Source organism: Hyperolius riggenbachi, chromosome 11 (assembly GCF_040937935.1).
Source record: "Hyperolius riggenbachi isolate aHypRig1 chromosome 11, aHypRig1.pri, whole genome shotgun sequence".
Taxonomy (NCBI): domain Eukaryota; kingdom Metazoa; phylum Chordata; class Amphibia; order Anura; family Hyperoliidae; genus Hyperolius; species Hyperolius riggenbachi.
This window is the reverse complement of record NC_090656.1, coordinates 131,535,472-131,554,601: the sequence shown is the minus strand read 5'-3', so window position 1 is coordinate 131,554,601 and position 19,130 is coordinate 131,535,472. Positions and strand designations below refer to the sequence as shown.

Sequence of the window (19,130 nt, the reverse complement as noted above, 5' to 3'; positions counted from 1 at the left end):
AATGAGGCGACGTCACTAGGCTTATTTCTGAAAGATTTTATGCTGAAATCAATTAGGAATCCGCCTGTGTTTTATGGTGCCCAATAGATCTCTTTTTTCGATCAGATTAGACCAGAGAGAGATCTGTCACTTAGTCGAGTGGCCCATACCGAAGGACCCTACCGTTAACAATCTATGTGCAGTTTAAAGGAACACTATCAAACCAAGTGCTTTAAAATAACAATGTACACATAATGTCTAAGTAGCTGTGTAAACATTTGCCTACTTTTCATGTTAAATATCAGAGGCAAAAGCTTTAATTCATTGTGTGTAGATTTTGGAATGTTTTTTTTGCAACTGTTCTGTTTCAATATTACACTGTTTTTTGCATATTAGACTGCAGAGTTACTGTATATGAAAAGCCTCTGGTGTCAGGTTTCACACACAATTACAAATGTTTATGTTGCCCAAAAGTTACATTTCCTCTGCTGTAGCTCAGTCAGAGACATGCAGCTGCTAGTAAAAGCTTTTTCTCACACAGGGTTAACAGATGTTGTGTGAGGGAATCCCCACTCTCCTCAGGATGAAGTCCGTCAGATTTGGCCAGACTTGCTGTCAGTGAAGTGTGAAAGGACTTTGATAACATAAACAAACAGATAAGCAGTGAAATATGTATACCAGCACTTCCAAACAACTCCTATCTCAATTGAAAAAAAAATCTTAATCGATAGTGTTCCTTTACATTTTACTATTTAAAATTAATGGCTGAAAATTGTATTGGCTGTTGTAGGCTCCATCAAATTTTCCTGAATTTTAACCCCAGTCACCATGGGCGTCCGCACATATGGCAAAACCGGGCATCTGCCCGAGCCTGGCCGCCCGCTGCCCCCCCCTGGCCGCGTGCCCGTGCAGCCAGCAGGAGGGAACAGCGCAGAGAAGAGAGAGAGCTATGGGCACAGTGGGGAAGGCCGGACGTCTCCCCCCCCCTTCCCTCACCTTAGGGGGCTCTCTCTCCCTCGCTGTCCCCTCCGGAATGAAGTGTGCACTGTGCAGCGGCTGGCAGCGGGCGGAACTTGTAGGCAGGGGTATATGTCCCCAGAAAAAGTAGCCAGGGGTATGGCTACATATACTGGGCACATATACCCCTGCCTACATATACTGGGCACATATACCCCTGGCTACCTGTTCTGGGGACATCTCTACCCCTGGCTACCAGTTCTGGGGACATCTATACCGCTGGCCACCTATTCTGGGGACACCTATAGACCTGGGGCTACCTATTTTTGGGGAACCACTGCTGTCAGATTGAGTGTATTTTGGGGAACTGCTGCCAGGTGAGAGGTGTCTACATATTAAGGGGGCATTCTGCATATTTATGTGAAAAGCTGTCTATTTATGTGCCTCATGACTGCTGAATTTGTCTTGTTGCGGGCCTCATGGTTACTGACTTTGTCTTGTTGGGGGCCTCATGATTTGTTGGGGGCCTCAAGATTGCTGAATTTGTCTTGTTGGGGGCCTCATGATTGCTGAATTTGTCTTGTTGGGGGCCTCATGATTGCTGAATTTGTCTTGTTGGGGGCCTCATGATTGCTGAGTTGGTCATGTTGGGGGCTTCATGATTGCTGAATTTGTCTTGATGGGGGAGGCTCATGATTGCTGAATTTGTCTTGTTGGGGGTCACATGATTGCTAACTGCGAGACTATGGAAAAAGCTGAATCATCATCATATGAGACAATAGCATTAAACCTACTTTTTCCGCTTTTTAAAACAGAAAATGAAACTGGGAGGTTCTAAAAAAATGAATAATTTTTTTCAGGAGTACGATGGATGAAATTGTTTATCTTCACAGTTTATTTTCAACTTAATTTTCCATAATGTTCATGTATGAGTTAAAACGTTTGTATTTAGTTTAAATTGCTGTTGGCACTTTGTGATAGTAAAGTGACTTTGCAGTTTGGACACTCGACCTCCAAAAGGTTCGCCACCACTGTCCTAATCTAATGTCCCACCATTGCTTAGTTCATGTAAACTTGTCTCCACCCACGACCACACCCACATTCTGGTTCATGACCACACCCATTTTTCGGCATGACGTAGCTCCATTTTTTGGCGCGCTGCGCGCGCCACACAGCACCAGCCCGGATTTGCGGCGCGCTTTTTGCTCCCCACTTTTTGCCCCCCCCTGGAAAATTTTCTGCGGATGCCCATGCCAGTCACCCAGATACCGACTGTGTCAACCTTGAGGATCCTGACATTATTATATTAATACCCTTGAAAATCCATAGATGAAAATTGATTGTCTGTTTAAGGCTCCATCCACTTTTTATGACTTTTAACCCCAGTCATCCAGTGACCAAATGTGCCAAGTTTAAGGTGTGAGAATGACAGCTTTTTACATTTTCCCTTTGAAGTCAAAGGGTGAAAACTGAATGGTAGTTTGTGGCTCCGTCCACTTTTTTAATTCCTCAAAATGTTAACTAATTTTTCAGGTTTACCCCATGAATATGTACCCGTTTGGTGAGCCTAGCTTTAGAGCTGTATGGGTGGTGGCAGTTTCAAATCTTCCAATGAAAAAGTAGGGTCTTTGATGGACTGAACCTTGAGCATGGAGGGTGGGATCACTTATAAAAGAACAAACAACCTACACCACTATGGGTTGAAGAGGTGTGCAAAGTTTCATAACTATACTCCTAAAACTGTACGAGGGGAAGTGTGTAGAAAATAGCTAAATGTTGCTTGGTGTTTGTTTAGCTCCACCCATCTCTGGGCATATAAAAAAATCACATTTTAATCTGTGTTGATATGAAGAATATTTGGTTAAAGTTTTGTAACGGTAGTTTCAAAACTGTATGAGTGGCAGGGGTCAGACAATAGCTAAATTTTGATTGGCTGTTTTTAGCTCTGCCCACTTTTGGCATCCACCAAAATTATCACTTTTTTATTTGGGCTGATATTGAGTAAATTTGGTCTACGTTTGGTTTGGCAGAAGTTTGAAAATTTTCCCTGTCAAAGTCAATCGGGCGTGTTAAGGACAGAAGGCATTATGCTAGGTACACACTATGGGACTTTCTGTCAGATTTACTGTCAGATCGATTATTTCCAACATGTCCGATCTGATTTCCAATCATTTTCAGATTAATTTCCGATAGAAGTGAATGGAAAACAGAAATCAATCGGAAATCAGATCAGACATGTTGGAAATAATCGATCTGACAGTAAATCTGCTAGAAAATCTCATAGTGTGTACCGAGTATTAACCTTCCTGGCGGTAAGCCCGAGCTGAGCTCGGGGTAAGCCGCCGGAAGGCACCGCTCAGGCCCCGCTGGGCCGATTTGCATAATTTTTTTTTTGCTGCACGCAGCTAGCACTTTGCTAGCTGCGTGCAGTGCCCGATCGCCGCCGCTACCCGCCGATCCGCCGCTATCCGTCGCGCCGCAGCCGCCCCCACCCCCCCCCCCCCCAGACCCCGTGCGCTGCCTGGCCAATCAGTGCCAGGCAGCTCTATGGGGTGGATCGGAATCCCCTTTGACGTCACGACGTCGGTGACGTCATCCCGCCCCGTCGCCATGGCAACGGGGGAAGCCCTCCGGGAGATCCCGTTCTTTGAACGGGATCTCCGGATCTCCGATCGCCGGCGGCGATCGGAGGGGCTGGGGGGATGCCGCTGAGCAGCGGCTATCATGTAGCGAGACTTTGTCTCGCTACATGAAAAAAAATAAAAAAAATAAAAAAAAAAAGATTTGCTGCCCCCTGGCGATTTTTTTTGCAAACCGCCAGGAGGGTTAACCACTTCAGGACCATAGGCTTACTCCCCTCTAGTGACCAGGCTATTTTTTACAATTTTGAGCTCTGCAGCTTTAACCTGCTGAGCGGTCTGGACGAGCTCAGCTCGTCCAGTACCGCCGTAGCCTGCCGCTCAGGCCCTGCTGGGCCGATTTGCTGAAATAAAAAGCAGCACACGCAGCCGGCACTTTGCCAGCCGCGTGTGCTACCTGATCGCCGCTGCAGTGCGGCGATCCACCGCATGCAGCGGCGAAAGAGGGTCCCCCCAGCCGCCTGAGCCCAGCATAGCTGGAACAAAAAGTTCCGGCCAGCGCTAAGGGCTGGATCGGAGGCGGCTGACGTCAGGACGTCGGCTGACGTCCATGACGTCACTCCGCTCGTCGCCATGGCGACGAGGTAAGCGAAACACGGAAGGCCGCTCATTGCGGCCTTCCGTGTTACTTCTGGCCGCCGGAGGCGATCAGAAGAACGCCTCCGGAGCGCCCTCTAGTGGGCTTTCATGCAGCCAACTTTCAGTTGGCTGCATGAAATAGTTTTTTTTTTATTAAAAAAAAAACCCTCCCGCAGCCTCCCTGGTGATCTTAATAGAACGCCAGGCAGGTTAAAACTTGCTGCAGAGCCATACCACGCAGCACACAAATGAATCCACCTTCCTTTTCTGCCCATCAACAGAGCTTTCTGTTGGTGGGCTCTGATCGCTCCCCCAATGTTTATTTGTGTAATTTTTTTTTTGTCTATTTTTTTTTTATTATTTTTTTTCCCTCCCTCCCCCCGCCAGCCAATGACAGTGATTGGCTGCCATAGGCATTAGCCCAGGGGGGCAGCCAAGTGACACGGATGTCCCCCGTTAAGCACTGCCGTAGATGGCAGCGCTGTACAGTGTAAACAGATGGCGGTTTCGTCATCTAACAGTCTCCTAGTGGCGATCGCATCGGCGATCTCCTGCAAAACATGCCCCCAGGACTTGACGCCAATTGGCATTACACGATCCTGGGGGAGCCGCTGCGTTCAGGCGTGACACAGTAGTATAGGGGTTAAGGTCGCCATACATCTAGCGATGATGGGCAGATTCGACCAAGAGACAAATCTCTTTCTAATTGAATCTGATTAGAGAGAGTTCTGTCGGCTGCCCATACACCACAGGCAGATCCCCAATGAATTTTATGCTGAAATCCATCTGGAATCAGCCTAGTGACGCTGCATCCGACCGCCTCGCCACCCCGATGCTTTCCCCTAATGTTAAGTGTCCCCCTGTGCATGTTATACATTACTTGTCCGTGATCTCCGCTTGTCTCTGCTGACTCCAGGCGCACTGTATTCTTCATACACACGGTAATGTATAACATGCACAGGGCACCAGGGGGACACTTAACATTAGGGGGAACAGCACCGGGGTTTCGTCGCCTTCGTTGATCGTCCCGAAATGACGTTATCGCGGCGCACCTGATCGAGCAAGTCGGCCAAACATCTTGCAGTTTACGTGATCGACTTATGCACCCAATTTCGGCCTTAAAGTGGACGCAAATTAAAAATACAAGTTTTCAGAAACAGAATCTATTTTCTAAATTATATTAATAAATAGCAGCCTTTTTTCAGCTGCATGTTGACAAATATAAAATATTTTACATTTATTGGGGTAACCCCTCCCTTCCTTTCATATTGCCGGGACAGAATCCGGCAGACTGGTGGAGTAGGTGGTGTCTGGCAAAGGAGGAATTGCTAATGGCTGCCACCTGTATAACTCTAGTTATGAAAAGAGAAGGGTGAAAAGCATGCACTGAAATGCTCATAGGCTTGAAGGAGTGTTTATTTATCTTTGTATGTGTCAGAATAGAGCAACTAAATATTTTGAATTAAAAAAACGTTTGGTTTGAGTCCGCTTTAAATTAGTTGCATTGTTGGTCGGACATGCACTTGGCGTCACCGATTTTCATCGTGTTAGATCGGCCATGTTGCCTGATGTATGGCTACGTTTACAGACACACAGCAGCCTGCTTGGAAATTATTATTTTAGATAACAGAATTGTTTTATTTACACCTTATATATTCAGCTTTCTATATCCAATAGATATTCAAAGTCTGCATTTTTTATGTTCTTGCCAGCTGAGCAGTAGATAGAAAACTGTAATGTTCCACTGTTTATTATCAAAGCAATAAAAGAGACTAACAATATTTATTGTCTTCTCATAGCTTGCCAAGTATATACAAATGCCTCTTGCTCCACGTCTTAACAGGAACTGCACAGCACCTTTTGTGTGCACTTTAGAAAAGTAAACACTTCTCTTAATGTTATTATGTAAAACAATGAGGTATGGTAAGCTCCCATGACTATTGCAAAATGTTCTTCAACATACAATGATACTGATTACAACATTGGTTTTATCTGGAATAGGTTGGTACTTTGCAATCTAATCTAATGAACTTGGTTAACATTTTTTTAAAGAAATGTACTCACTTTACTATATCCACGGAGAGCTCGGGAGGCAGAAGTTTTTGGTAAAAAAATTATTTGCAACAGTTTATTGTAGTACAGGAGTGCCAAAGGTGTCAGTGATTCTGAACAGTAGCTTCCCAAAGCTGTGACAGGTTAGGGCTATACAGTAGTGTCTCATTTATACGGCACAGGTGAGGATTGCCTTATATGTGTTCCTGCTGGTTGCTGGAGAAGTCAAACATCCGTCAATAAAGTCCTTAAAATGACAGTAGTTTGCTCAATGAGAAACTTTTTATTTATATATCACCCAAATCCATACACAGAATTTTAGGTCCAGGTGTGGAGGAAACACTTTACGGGGATGATTTAAAACAATACCAGTTGCCTGGCAGTTCTGCTGATCCCTTTGGCTGCAGTAGTGTCTGAATCACACCAGAAACAAGCATGGGGCTAATCCAGTCAGACTTCAGTCAGAGCACCTGATTTGCATGTTTGCTCAGGGTTTATGACAAAACTATTAGAGGCAGAGGATCACCAGGACAGTCAGGCACTTTGCATTGTTTAAATGGAAATAAATATGTCTGCCTCCATATCCCTCTCACTTTAGGTGTGCTTTATTGAGTCCAGGGCCAGTGTAAGCCGTAAGACACATGGGGGCCCCGGGGTGAAAGTAGCTTGGGAGCCCCCTACCCCCCATGCAAGCAAAGAGCCCTGCCCCCCTTCCACCAGACCCGCCAGGTTATCTTCCTATATTTAATTATAACATGCGCAGGGCATAGAGACGCAGGCAGCGTGGCTGAGGAAGGCAGATGGAAATTGGAAAGGAGCAGCAGCCGCCAGGATCGGTGAGTTGTTACAAGGCTCAGCTGCAGAACAAGTGGTGCCAGGTGCCACGGGAGCAGTAAGTTAGCGGGAGATCACCTGGGGGGTCCAGAGATGTGGGGGCTGCGAGACACGCGGCGCCACTTCCTGGTCTGCGGGTATGCAGCCGAATCGCTTGGGTAAGCCGATTCGGCCGGCGACGCCATTATTTCCTATGGCAAAGTTTCCTTACGTGATTTGCCTGCAGGGAAACTCTGCGAATTCTGCCCGGTTTCCGTGCTAGTGGAAATGGGCCCTTAGTCCATCTTTTGCCATCCAGAGAAATGATGGTGTTGCCCCTTTGGAACCTTTCTGCTTGTTGGCTGACACCTTTTTGTTAAAAAATTAACCCAAAGACAAGATTTAAACTGTTTTTGCATTGCTTTTAGTGTTGTGGCTGTGGCAATTTTTACTTCATAATCTAAACAGAACTTCTTTCAACTTATTGGCTTTATTAGTGATGGGAATGCCCAAAAATCACACAACATTAAACTAAAACACCTTACAGCATTCTGATGTTTACTTACCTGAAAGTGAAACAGGGGCGATCACATTACAACCATCAAGTGATGAACACAACATGATCAGTTGATGTCTAGAGGTAAAATTGAATTTTTAGTAGCTCCACATATTTTAAGAGCTCTTATAAAACAATGTTAACCAAACTCTTATTGATCTCTGTTGATCAGTGAAGAAATCCATTACTTTCAGTGACCATTGACCAACAAGCTTGCTTGAAAGATCAAAGGGGAAACTTCCACCTTACATTTCGGGATTTCCTTCTAATACTCTTAATAACAGCAATAATAATTTGTGTATCATTTTCAAGGCATATTTCTGCAGGAAAATCTAATTCCTCGTGTGTTTTGTTATCATACTTCCAGATCATTAGAAGTGTGGCCCTGACATCAGCAATGGGTCACACATTGTATTCATAGTAGATCACCATTTGTCTTAAAAAGTAAAGGTGCGTACACACGTACTACATCCGGCAACAACGGGTCCTTCAGACCCTCCCTCTGGGCGGACGTTCAGCCGCCAGTAGTGCGTGTATACACGATGTCAGTGAACTGATAAGGCTGTTTCTGAACGATCCGCTCAACGGATCGTTCAGAAACTGCCTTATCAGTCCGCCTGACAGACTGTACACACGCACTACTGTCGCTGGAACGACCTCCCAGCGGGAGGGTCCAGCGGACCTGCCGTTGCCGGCGGTAGTGCGTGTGTATGCACCTTAACTGTCGGGCATAAAATCAAAAATCAATTATTTATTTTTATCTGGTAAACAAGTAATAAGTATGCTAACCAGGCAATCCAAAAGTTAAACTCTCTATTACTTTTCTTGTTGATAAATGATCATTCCCCAGTTTACCGGACTCTTATTTGGTACACACATAATTTGGTACACAAAAAGGAAGTTGCAGGGCATGCCGGGTTATCCTTTTTTGCTTCTCTACTTCCCCTCAGACTTAACTAATGCAGCCTGATTGGCTGAAGCCTCTTTCCCTCCTCTTTTCCCCTCCCACGCCTCTGTTTCTCTCTGATTCGCCAATATTTCTCATGCTGAGACAATGCACTTTCTATAGTGAAGGGCAGGCAAATCAGGTAGAGTAGACTAAGGGAGGAAATGACCTCAGGATTGGCTTCAAAATAGCCACACTTAAAATGGGAAATGCTAAGAAGGATTTTCTCTTTTTTTACTGTAGAAAAATCACTAAAATCAAAAGGTGGACAGTGCAATACATATGTGATGTAAATAGAGCAAGTATTTATTTACTTATATATGCGTTTTTTTCTCTGAGATCCTATGGCTGACAGCGCCTCTTTAAGGCTCATACACACGCTTGACTAAAGTCGGCTGAGGCGGCCGATTACGACTGCCTCAGCCGACAATCAAGCGTGTGTACTGCAGCCGCCAATCTCCAAGTAATCCGCATGGTGGATCTACTCACCCGATCGGTGGCCAACTTATTTGAAGACGCCACTCCCCCAAATAAGGCGTAGACGTGGCAAACAACTAGACAAGCAACTGATAACATGCGGTTTACCCGATCCATCTGGCAGATCAACTCATAGAACTGTTAGGCTGATATTGTGTAGTTGCCCACTTGTGTACAAGTCCGTCTGAACGATGAACTTGTTTTGAGTGCAGCCATGTTGTGCAGTCCATTGTTTTGCTTGCGCGCATTGTGTGAATTAGTTGGTCGTTCAGTTGGTCGGTGCGTGGAAAATACAAGTGGTATAAACGGTTTGTCATGGCGTTGGTCATGCACTTTGTTGGACATGTGTACCTTTAATCTTGGGAGATGGACATGACTGTGATGCATGCAACCTAATAACATTTAATATTTTAAGTCACTACAAAGTTACATAATTTGGTGACCATCAGATTCAACCAGGAAGAAAAAAAATAAGCATACATGAACAGGTTTTGTACAGAAAAGTAGAGATAACTTGAAATGAGCAGATGGCAAAAAGGCTTACATGCAAGCCCCAGGGCATCAGGGTGTTAAGGAGACACCAGCTTAAAAATGAAGTACAGGTAGTCCCCGACTTAAGAATGACCCGCCGATACAAACGGCATGGATTCTCTGTTTCTATGGGAACAAGTCAAAACATTTTTTTTCAAATTGGACAAAGAAAAAATGGCTTTTAAACTTGTTTAAACAGGTACAAAAGGTAGAGGTGACACAGAGGAGGACACTGGAGGCCCAGGAGGGCACAGAGGAGGTACAGGGGACAGAGCAGAGGCGGACATAGGGCCGTGCAGCAGCACAGGGGCCCCTATGTCCTCTAAGGGCCCATGTAGCTGCACCACAGTTAGGGCCTGCTTATCCTTTAGGCTCTTCTATATGTATTTCTCTCTGTAACGCATGAGGAACAGTGATAATTGCTTGTTGACCAGTCATACACAAGTATCAAATGTGTGCTAGGTTAATACAGTGCCTACAGAATGTAACCTAAGTTCATGTACTTTTACGTTACCAACATTATTTGGATCCAACCATGATATGTCCTGTTCAAGGCCACTTTCATGGGGGCCCCTTCATTTATTCTGCACAGGGGCCCACTGTTGGCTTTGTCCGCCACTGGGACAGAGATTCCGACTTAAGAATAGATTCAGTTTAAGAACGAACCTACAGTCCCCATCTGGTTCGTTAACAGGGGTCTACCTGTACTGTAGTGAAACATTGAGGTATTTTTTAAGTGTTTGTTTTTATTATTATTATTATTATTATTATTTAGCAGAGTGGGAAAGCTTTAAAGTGGATCCAAGATAAACTTTTACTCATTGCATAATTGTGTTCCTTTCACATAGTTTATAGGGCATTCCTCAAGCCAAATACTTGTATGTTTTTGCTTTAATACTCTAATTCCTTATAAACTAAACAAGCCTCGCCCACAGCTTCTCCAGAGAGCCTTGGCACCGTAGCAAGAGCTTATGGGAGCTCAGTCTGGGCAGGGGAGGAGGAGGTTACTATCCAGAGATTTCAGAGGCAGAGGGAAGGAGGTAGGGGGAAATGGAGTAAATTTGTCACAGGTTGAGAGCTGGAGATGCTATCAGCTTTCCCGTGTGTAATGTGACAAACAACATGGCTGCCCTCATTGTATCACAGGAATAAATAATCATAAACAGTTGAAGCTGTTTGCAGCTAGATTTGCTGTGTAAACTATCTAAACTTTAGATAAGATATATAGACAAGTTACTTGTTAGAGTTAGTTTTTCATCTCGGATCCGCTTTAAGGCCCTATTTACACTTAATGCGTTGCGTTGAGTTGCGTTAACAAGTTTGCTTGTCAAAACACCAAACTTTGTTGTATTCTTTTGTTAATACATTCTTCAGTTTCATTAATGCCTCCCTCAACACTCTTTTTGACCTGTTATGCTCTTTTTATAGCAAAAGTTGAAATATGCAAAATGTTGTGCATTTTAAATAAATATAAACAGTATTAATGGGAATTTTAACTTTTTTACTTGCAGATATAATCCAAGAATGGTCCGAGAAGCGCCATCAGATATGGAATTTGGGTATTTCAACTTGCAATGCTTGGAAGCATTGGTAAGTGAAAACTAAATCCAAGCATGCAACGTTTTTTTTTTTAAATCAACGTTTATTTAAAACACTTCTGGACAACTGAAATTAAAATCTACTCCCGTTTTATGGCTGCTTATTCCTGCCAGGAGTAGATTCAAATAATCTCTGCCGCGTGGTTAGCTCCCTCTCTCTTGCCGTTCCCGCTGCTGTCCGTGTCACTGCACCCACTCGCTCTGCTGTCACACTGATTCCCTCAGTTTTACCAGGCTGCATTTCAAAGGATGATTTCTTAGGAAAGATTTCAACAGTAGGACATAACAGGATACAATGCAACCTTTGTTAGTCTGCGATATTAACAAAAAAAGAGAGTGTACTAAGTGAAGACTCCAATTTTTTTTATTGCGCACAAACTTCCTCATCCATAAATCAGTAACATAATAAATTCAAACTTATACATCAGGTTCTGGATGAGAGGACCTGATATCACAAATCCCCCCAATAATCCATATACCAAGGTAGTGTTGCCTGCTCTCTGCCCAACCTGTTTCGCCCCTTCTGGCATCCTCAGCCCCTGAGTATACGTACTAATGAAATCATTAGGAAAATTAATCAGTCTGACAGATCGCAATACACCTTTTACTGTGAAACTAATTTTGTATCAAATGCGATCTGGCTGCCCTGAAAAAAAAAAAGACCTGTAATTTTATAAACCATCATCCATAAAATGAGCACGTTTGAATTTTAAAACTTCTATTAGTACTGTATGCACTTTGTTTACCATAAAATTGTATTGACTTTCAGAACTGATAACCAGCCATCGAAATGCTTCAGTAACAGCTTCAGGATAAACAAACTCTTCTCAATCGTGTAAGTATTTTAGTAATGGAATAAGGAGAAAGACTTTTTGTTTTTCGTTTTTACCGGTAGAAAAACTGGCCTAACTCTCTTTCTTTGTGTTCTAGGGACAATGAGCTTAGGATTGTCATCTTTGCAAATTTTCCTGCCAATTTCAGACACTTTGAAATACTGTCTTCTTGCCTTTGCTATAGCATTGTTCCTAGCTGCTATGATCATCTTAGCATGCAAGATGCACCAGTATTATCAGTACAGATCCTCTGCCATTGTAAAAGGTAAGGAAGGGCATAATTAAATATCTAGTTTGCCATTTACTTGCTTACTCCATTTCAAAGGGGCAGGACTTAACTTAACCTCTTGTGGACGGCAGTAGTTAAAATCTACGCTCTTTCTATCCTGTTATTCTTGCCAGGGCGTAGATTTTAGCTACTCGCGCCCCGCGGAGCACGTGTATGGAAGTGATTAAGGTTCGTACACACACAAGGAGGAGCTATGTGAAAATATCAGCTAGGAGAAAACCTGGGACAGCAACGCATGTCTTAACTCGGTAACTAGTGTATCACTCCCCTGTGCTAGATACGGTAAAATTGCTGGGCACTCCTTAGGCACGGCAACTTTACTGGACTTTACTGCATCAGGCCCTATGTGTGTTACACAACGTGCTGCAATGTGGACATATTGCAATGCATGCAAAATTTGCACACATTGTTTCACAGTATAGTGAATAGCTAAAGAAATGCACAATTTCTTCAGCTATACAAAGTTGTGCACGTGCCGCTCGTTGCCCCTCCATTGACCCCCCGCATAGCAGCACAGCGCATTGACAGCTGCACAGCTGACACACGTGTGTGCAGCCCGGCCCAACTATGTCACCCAATGGGATCCCTGGTACTGATCCCTGACAAGCAACATCCGTCAAAGGTGTGTACACACCTAAACAACCTAAATTCCTGAATAGTTGACACAGGTACTAGCTAAATTAAGTGATTTTCTAATCCCATCTTCAGTATCTTAAGTGTAGCTAATTAATTGTTAGGAGAATGGTTTCCTCACCATTATTTGTAACAAAAGTACAGTTATCACTTGCAGTCATCATGTGCACAAAAATCCAATGAATACCAATTTTTCGGGATATCATATGATTGCTTACTGATGTTTTAATGAATTAAAGATACAGTGTCGCAAAAAAGGAATTCTTGTTCCTTTACATAATTACATAGTTTGGCTGCACCTTCACATATCCCAGATTATCCAGAGGAAGGTGAAAAACTTACAAGACTTGGACCATTTAGCCTTAAAACGGAAAAATCCTTCCCAACTCCAGATGGCAATCAGATAAAATCCTCGATCAACACCACTGGGAATTACCTAGTATTTATTGCCATGGATGTCATTTAATCTGAAGGCCCATACCCACTATGCATTTTTTCCGGTGATTTTTCTGTCGACCGACGATTTTTTGAGCAATAAGCGATCTTTACCAACATCTTGCGAGGTGGGTACAGGCGCGATCACACAATGGATAATTAGTGTCGTGCTGCGACAATGACCGTGGATCGGATCTTTAAGATCCTCGATGACTCCACACAAAGTACCGCAATCTCTTGACTTTGCATATACTTCAAGATGGATCCTGGAATACTCATCAGGGGGACTTTGCTGGATCCGTCTTCCTCCATCGGGTGGTGAGTATTTAGCTTGAGGAAAGCATTCAAGCCCTCTTTAAAGGTAGCCTGGCGTAGTAGTTAGCGCTCTTGCCTTGCTGCACTGGGTCTCTCATTCGAATCCCAGCCAGGTCAACATCTGCAAGGAGTTTGTATGTCCTCCCCGTGTCTGGGTAGGTTTCCTCCGGGCACTCTGGTTTCCTCCAACATCCCACAAACATACAGATAAGTTAATTGGCTTCCTCCTAAATTGGCCCCAGACTATGATACATGCACTGCACGACACATACATAGACATATAACTATGGTAGGGACTAGATTGAGAGCCCCTCTGAGGGACAGTTAGTGACAAGACAATATACTCTGTACTCATAATATGTCGGCGCTATATAAATACTTAAATATAAATACTTAAATAAATAAACCTGAAGTGAGAGGCATGTGGTTACAGCCATATTTATTTCCTTTCAAACAATGCCAATTGCCTGGCAGTCCTACTGATCTCTTTGTCTGCAGTAGTGTTTGAATCGCACACCTGAAAGAAGCATGTCGCTGATCTGGTCATACTTGGCTCGGAGCACCTGATCTGCATGCTTGTTAAGGGTGTATGGCTAAAAGTATTAGAGGCAGAGGATCAGCAGGACAGCCAGGAAATTTGCATTGTTTAAAAGGAAATAAATATGTCAGCCTCCATATCCCTCACTTCAGGTGGGCTTTATATGAAGATATAGAATTTGCCATAACTACTTCCTGTGGTAAGATACTCCACATTTTAACCACTCTTACTGTAAATAGCCACTTTCTAAATGGATGGCAAAAACATGTTTCCTCCATATGCAGATCATGTACCCTAGTCCTTTGCACACACCTAGGGACAAGAAGCTAATCTGCCAAGCTTTTATATTGCCATCTGATATATTTATACATGTTAATTAAATCACCTCTTTTCAGTCCTCACCCATTGAATCTTTTGGATCTGGGAAGTGCAATAATTTGAAATCTAATGTCAAAGGTTGGTCATACCTACAAAGCTATACTTTGTGCATCACTGTATCTGCATGGGCATGGCTACAATCTATTCCTTAAAGCTCAAACTTAGGATTGTGCTGTTTGTTGTTAAGGGACTATGTATTATGGTCTTTTAACCGTTTCCAAGCCTATTACCCACATTGGTACTTTCCAGTATAGGTACATAAAAAAACATGTAATATATACTGTATATACTCGAGTATAAGTCTAGAAATTTAGGTCTGTTTCACTTCATAAAAGTATAGGGGTCGACTTATACACGAGTCACAGGCAACACTGAGTACATTGAGTGATGCGTGTACTAATAGTGACATTCCCATTTGCAGCAATTTACCCTACGGTAAGTGATACTTTGAGGAAAGGAAATGCCAAGAAAACACAGGTCTGAAAGTCTTGACCACAACTATTAACAAGGAAAGGGAAGGGGGAAAAATACTGGGCTGCAGGAAGGAGAGTGAATAATTGCTGCACTTGGGGGCCTGGAGGAGGTATTGGCTGCACTTAAGGGACAAGAGGGGTTAGTGACTGCAACACTGTATGCAGTGCAGTCGTGAACCCCTCCTGAGCCCCAAATGCAGTCATTAACTTTGCTGGCTAGACTTTTACTTGAGTCAGTACAAAATTCCAGCTTAAAAGGGTTGAATATTGGAGTCGACTTATACACAAGGTTGACTTGTATTAAAGTATATACGGTATTTGGGAAGCACCTTTTTTAAAGCAATCAAAAAGGTAAAAAAGTAAGTCCTCTTGATTTAGAATTGCATGGCCAGACCTTGGCGGAATACTATAAAGCGTTAAAGTCCCAGAGGTTTCAGATCACAGATCCGCCCAAACATTTTCATGGATGATCGTGAGTTTCTATGCAGATTTGAGGGAATTCTTAACAAATCATCCTTCGATATTCTTTTGCTTTACGTAAAATGGATATACAAGAAGCTTCCAACTTATAATCTGAAGCATTGGAAATTAGAAAGAAACTCTCAGAACATGTGGCGAAGGACTCATTAGTTGCTTTAGTGGCACTGCTCCTTCCTTTTTTTGTTTTTATTAGGTGACTTGTGCGTCTGGTCTGCTCAGATGCCTTTTCCCTTTTTTCTGTTTGTGTAACATTGGCTCTTGATGTAAGCTAGGCCCACTAGGTGTGTATGGGGTGACTAATTATCGCTGTATTCATTGGTCATAGATACATTCCCTTTTCTTAACTATACACTCTTGGAGTCTGGGAATTATAATTTCCTTATCCCCTGAGGTAAATCTGCCCTGTGTTTACTCCAACTTCTTCTTGTCTTTATTGCCGTCTGCTTCTGATTTTAGTGTTTGTGTATTTTCTCTTTTCTACACTGTGCTGCTATATTTATTTGAATGAGGACTATTTCAGCTAAGCATTATTATAGTTTATAACATGTTTCATGTTCTGCTAAATTTACATGGTGCAGTAGTATCCATCTACTTTTAACTCTTTATTTTCCATTTCTGGAATATAAGGGTTAGAGAATATAAACCCGTTGTGTGTATTCCTATGGGGTCCTCTTGGACTTTCCTACTCTGGCACTTTAGTGGTAAATATGTTGGCCCATGAGCTGTTTTTTATGAATCCTGGGCAACATATTTTCTCTTCTTTCTTCTAACCTCTTTTCCCTATCATTCCATTTTTCTCCTCTAGGTGGCGTTTTCACTATTTGTCCTCAAGTGGCGTTTCTTTTATTCTATTGGAAGTTTTTCCTTAATAATATTTTTGTAGAAACATGGATTTTAAAGGGATACTGTAGGGGGTCGGGGGAAAATGAGCTGAACTTACCCGGGGCTTCTAATGGTCCCCCGCAGACATCCTGTGCCCGCGCAGCCGCTCACCAATGCTCCGGCCCCGGCCCTGGTTCACTTCTGGAATTTCTGACTTTAAAGTCAGAAAACCACTGCGCCTGCGTTGCCGTGTCCTCGATCCCGCTGATGTCATCAAGAGCGCGCAGCGCAGGCCCAGTATGGTCTGTGTCTGCGCAGTACACTCCTGGTGACATCAGCGGGAGCGAGGAGACGGGCGTGCAAGCGCAGTGGTTTTCTGACTTTAAAGTCAGAAATTCCAGAAGTGAACCGGAGGCGGGGCCAGAGCATTGGGGAGTGGCTGCGCCAACACAGGATGTCTGCGGGGGACCATTAGAAGCCCCGGGTAAGTTCAACTCATTTTCCCCCGACCCCCCTACAGTATCCCTTTAATGTGTGTCTTTTGTCTGTTTTATTTTTTAAAACTATATATATATATATATATATATATATATATATATATATATATATATATATATATATATATATATATATATATATATATAGTGGCCTGATGAAGGGTTTCAAAGAAAAGTCCGAAACAAACGTTTGTCGTTGCCTGTACCTAAGCTCGAAACTAAGCCCATTGTATTGATCATGCTATATGTCAAGTTAGACCATGCCACTTTTGGTTTCATGAAGTTTCTTGTTTTCCATAACGTTCATGAGGACCATATAGACGAAGAAAAAAACCTTTTTAACAATTTTTGTATTGTGCCAATTCGTTTTATTTTCATTTTATTTGTATATATCTGAAGTGAGAAGGGTGTCTTTGCTTTTATTACCAAACCATCATTATAATTATTTGTAATTTGAAATTTGAAACGGATGTGAAATTTGTTAAATAACTCTCATGAAAACTGCTTTTTTATAGACAAAAAAACAACTGGCACAAGTGTTGAAAAGAAAACTGAAGGAAATATTCTAGTCAAAAGCTTAAATCCAGATTTCTTAGAGACAGCGAGAAAGGAGCAGGACTCCAGGGTAAGTTGCTCATGTCTTCTTTTCATGCACTCAGTTATGTTTTACTTGAAGATAAATCTTAGGCATTCTGAAAATGTCCCCATCGTGATTACTGACTGGCTGCAATAAATAGAGAAAATAGCTTAATAATTATTAGTTTACATGATTAGTCATTACAAATGCATTTAAAGGGGTTCTGTAGACCTTTTCTAAATGCAATTTAAATGAAGAGATAAGTTTCTTTCATAAGTACTAATCTTTTTTTTCCCTGTCTCATGTAGAAACAGCTGTGCTGTCTCTCTCCTGCTCCTTTCTAATTATTCATCTAGTTAGAAGAATATTGTGCTGCAGGAAGAGGCAGACAGTCTAGCAGCTGTTCCTCCCTCCCCCTGCTGCACCTCATCTGATGAGTCATCCCTGACCTTTCTGCAAGCTCCAGACAGCAGAGGGAGGGAGATCTGCCTCTTGTGGCTTCAGCTCAGCTCATCTCTCCTGCACCGCAGTACAGGGAGACTGTGTACTGACCTGGAAGAACCTTACACTGCAGCCATCTTGCCCAAAGGTTTAATAATTATATTTTATTAATTAAGTAATTTATTGGTGAAAATAGGAGAAATGAAGAGGGGGAATAATGGGGGAAACAGTAAGATGTTTATATGAATGTGCTGTAAATTTACCACAGATCTTCTTGAAAGGAAACCTAAACTGTGGGAAAAAATTTTTTTTAACTTACATGGGGCTTCTACTAGCCCCCTGCAGCCACCCTGTGCCCATGCTGTCATTTATTTATTTATTGTATTTATAAGTGCCAACATATTACGTAGCGCTGGACAATAAATAGGGATACATACAATATTTAGGGGTGACATACAGCAAAATGACAATACCTGAATACAAGAAAGACCAGATTATGCAGCACAGTATGAGTACAATGTAATGCTTAGTCACTGGAGGGGAGCATGGAGATTAGGCAAGTTAGGTTCACTCAAATGCATAGCAGGTGTTCACAGTAATGGAGGTGCATGATCAGGTAGGACACAAAAGGAGGAGGACCCTGCCCAAAGGCTTACAATCTAGAGGGAGAGGTAAGGACATGGAAGGTAGGGGACCAGAGTTCAGCTGTGGGTTTATAGCACTTGTGAGGGGTAGTAGGCCAGAGTGAAAAGGCGAGTTTTGAGGGCTTTCTTGAAGATGTTGAAGGAGAGGGCTGCCCTAATGGGTGGAGGTAGGGAGTTCCTTAGTGTTGGAGCAGCTCTTGAGAAGTCCTGGAGGCGTGCATGGGACTGGGTGATGTGGGGGGGCGGTTAGGCGAAGTTCATTGGAAGAGCGGAGTGAGCGGCTAGGTGTGTACCCTCTGTGTAAGATCGAAAATGTAGGTTGGACAGGTTTTGTGGACAGATTTGTAGGTCAGACACAGTATCTTGAATCTGATTCTGGACTGGATAGGAAGCCAGTGGAGGGATTCAAGGAGGGGATCCGCCGTGGTGGAGCGATGGGAGCAATGGATAATTCTGGCTGCCGCATTCATGATGGACTGCAGTGGGGCTGTTCGGGTCATAGGGAGACCAGACAGCAGGGCATTGCAGTAGTCAAGGCGGGAAATTATGAGGGCATGGATGAGGAGTTTGGTGGTGGCAGAGGTCAGGAAAGGGCGAATCTTACAGATGTTACGAAGGTGGAAGTTGCAGGACTTTGTGAGGTTTTGG

General features: G+C 43.1%; 1 protein-coding gene across 5 annotated transcripts in view; it reads left to right on the top strand.

The window, feature by feature from the left end:
- LOC137538135 (synaptotagmin-1-like) overlaps window positions 1-19,130 on the top strand; it is a 236,727-nt gene that overhangs the window by 156,114 nt on the left and 61,483 nt on the right. For all 5 annotated transcript variants that reach the window (XM_068260157.1, XM_068260159.1, XM_068260156.1 and 2 more), the window contains 4 exons: window positions 11,041-11,119; window positions 11,897-11,962; window positions 12,058-12,225; window positions 17,336-17,445. In XM_068260157.1, coding sequence (XP_068116258.1) covers window positions 12,063-12,225; window positions 17,336-17,445 — 273 coding nt within the window. In that variant the 5' untranslated portion in view covers window positions 11,041-11,119; window positions 11,897-11,962; window positions 12,058-12,062. The remainder of the gene's footprint in view (window positions 1-11,040; window positions 11,120-11,896; window positions 11,963-12,057; window positions 12,226-17,335; window positions 17,446-19,130) is intronic.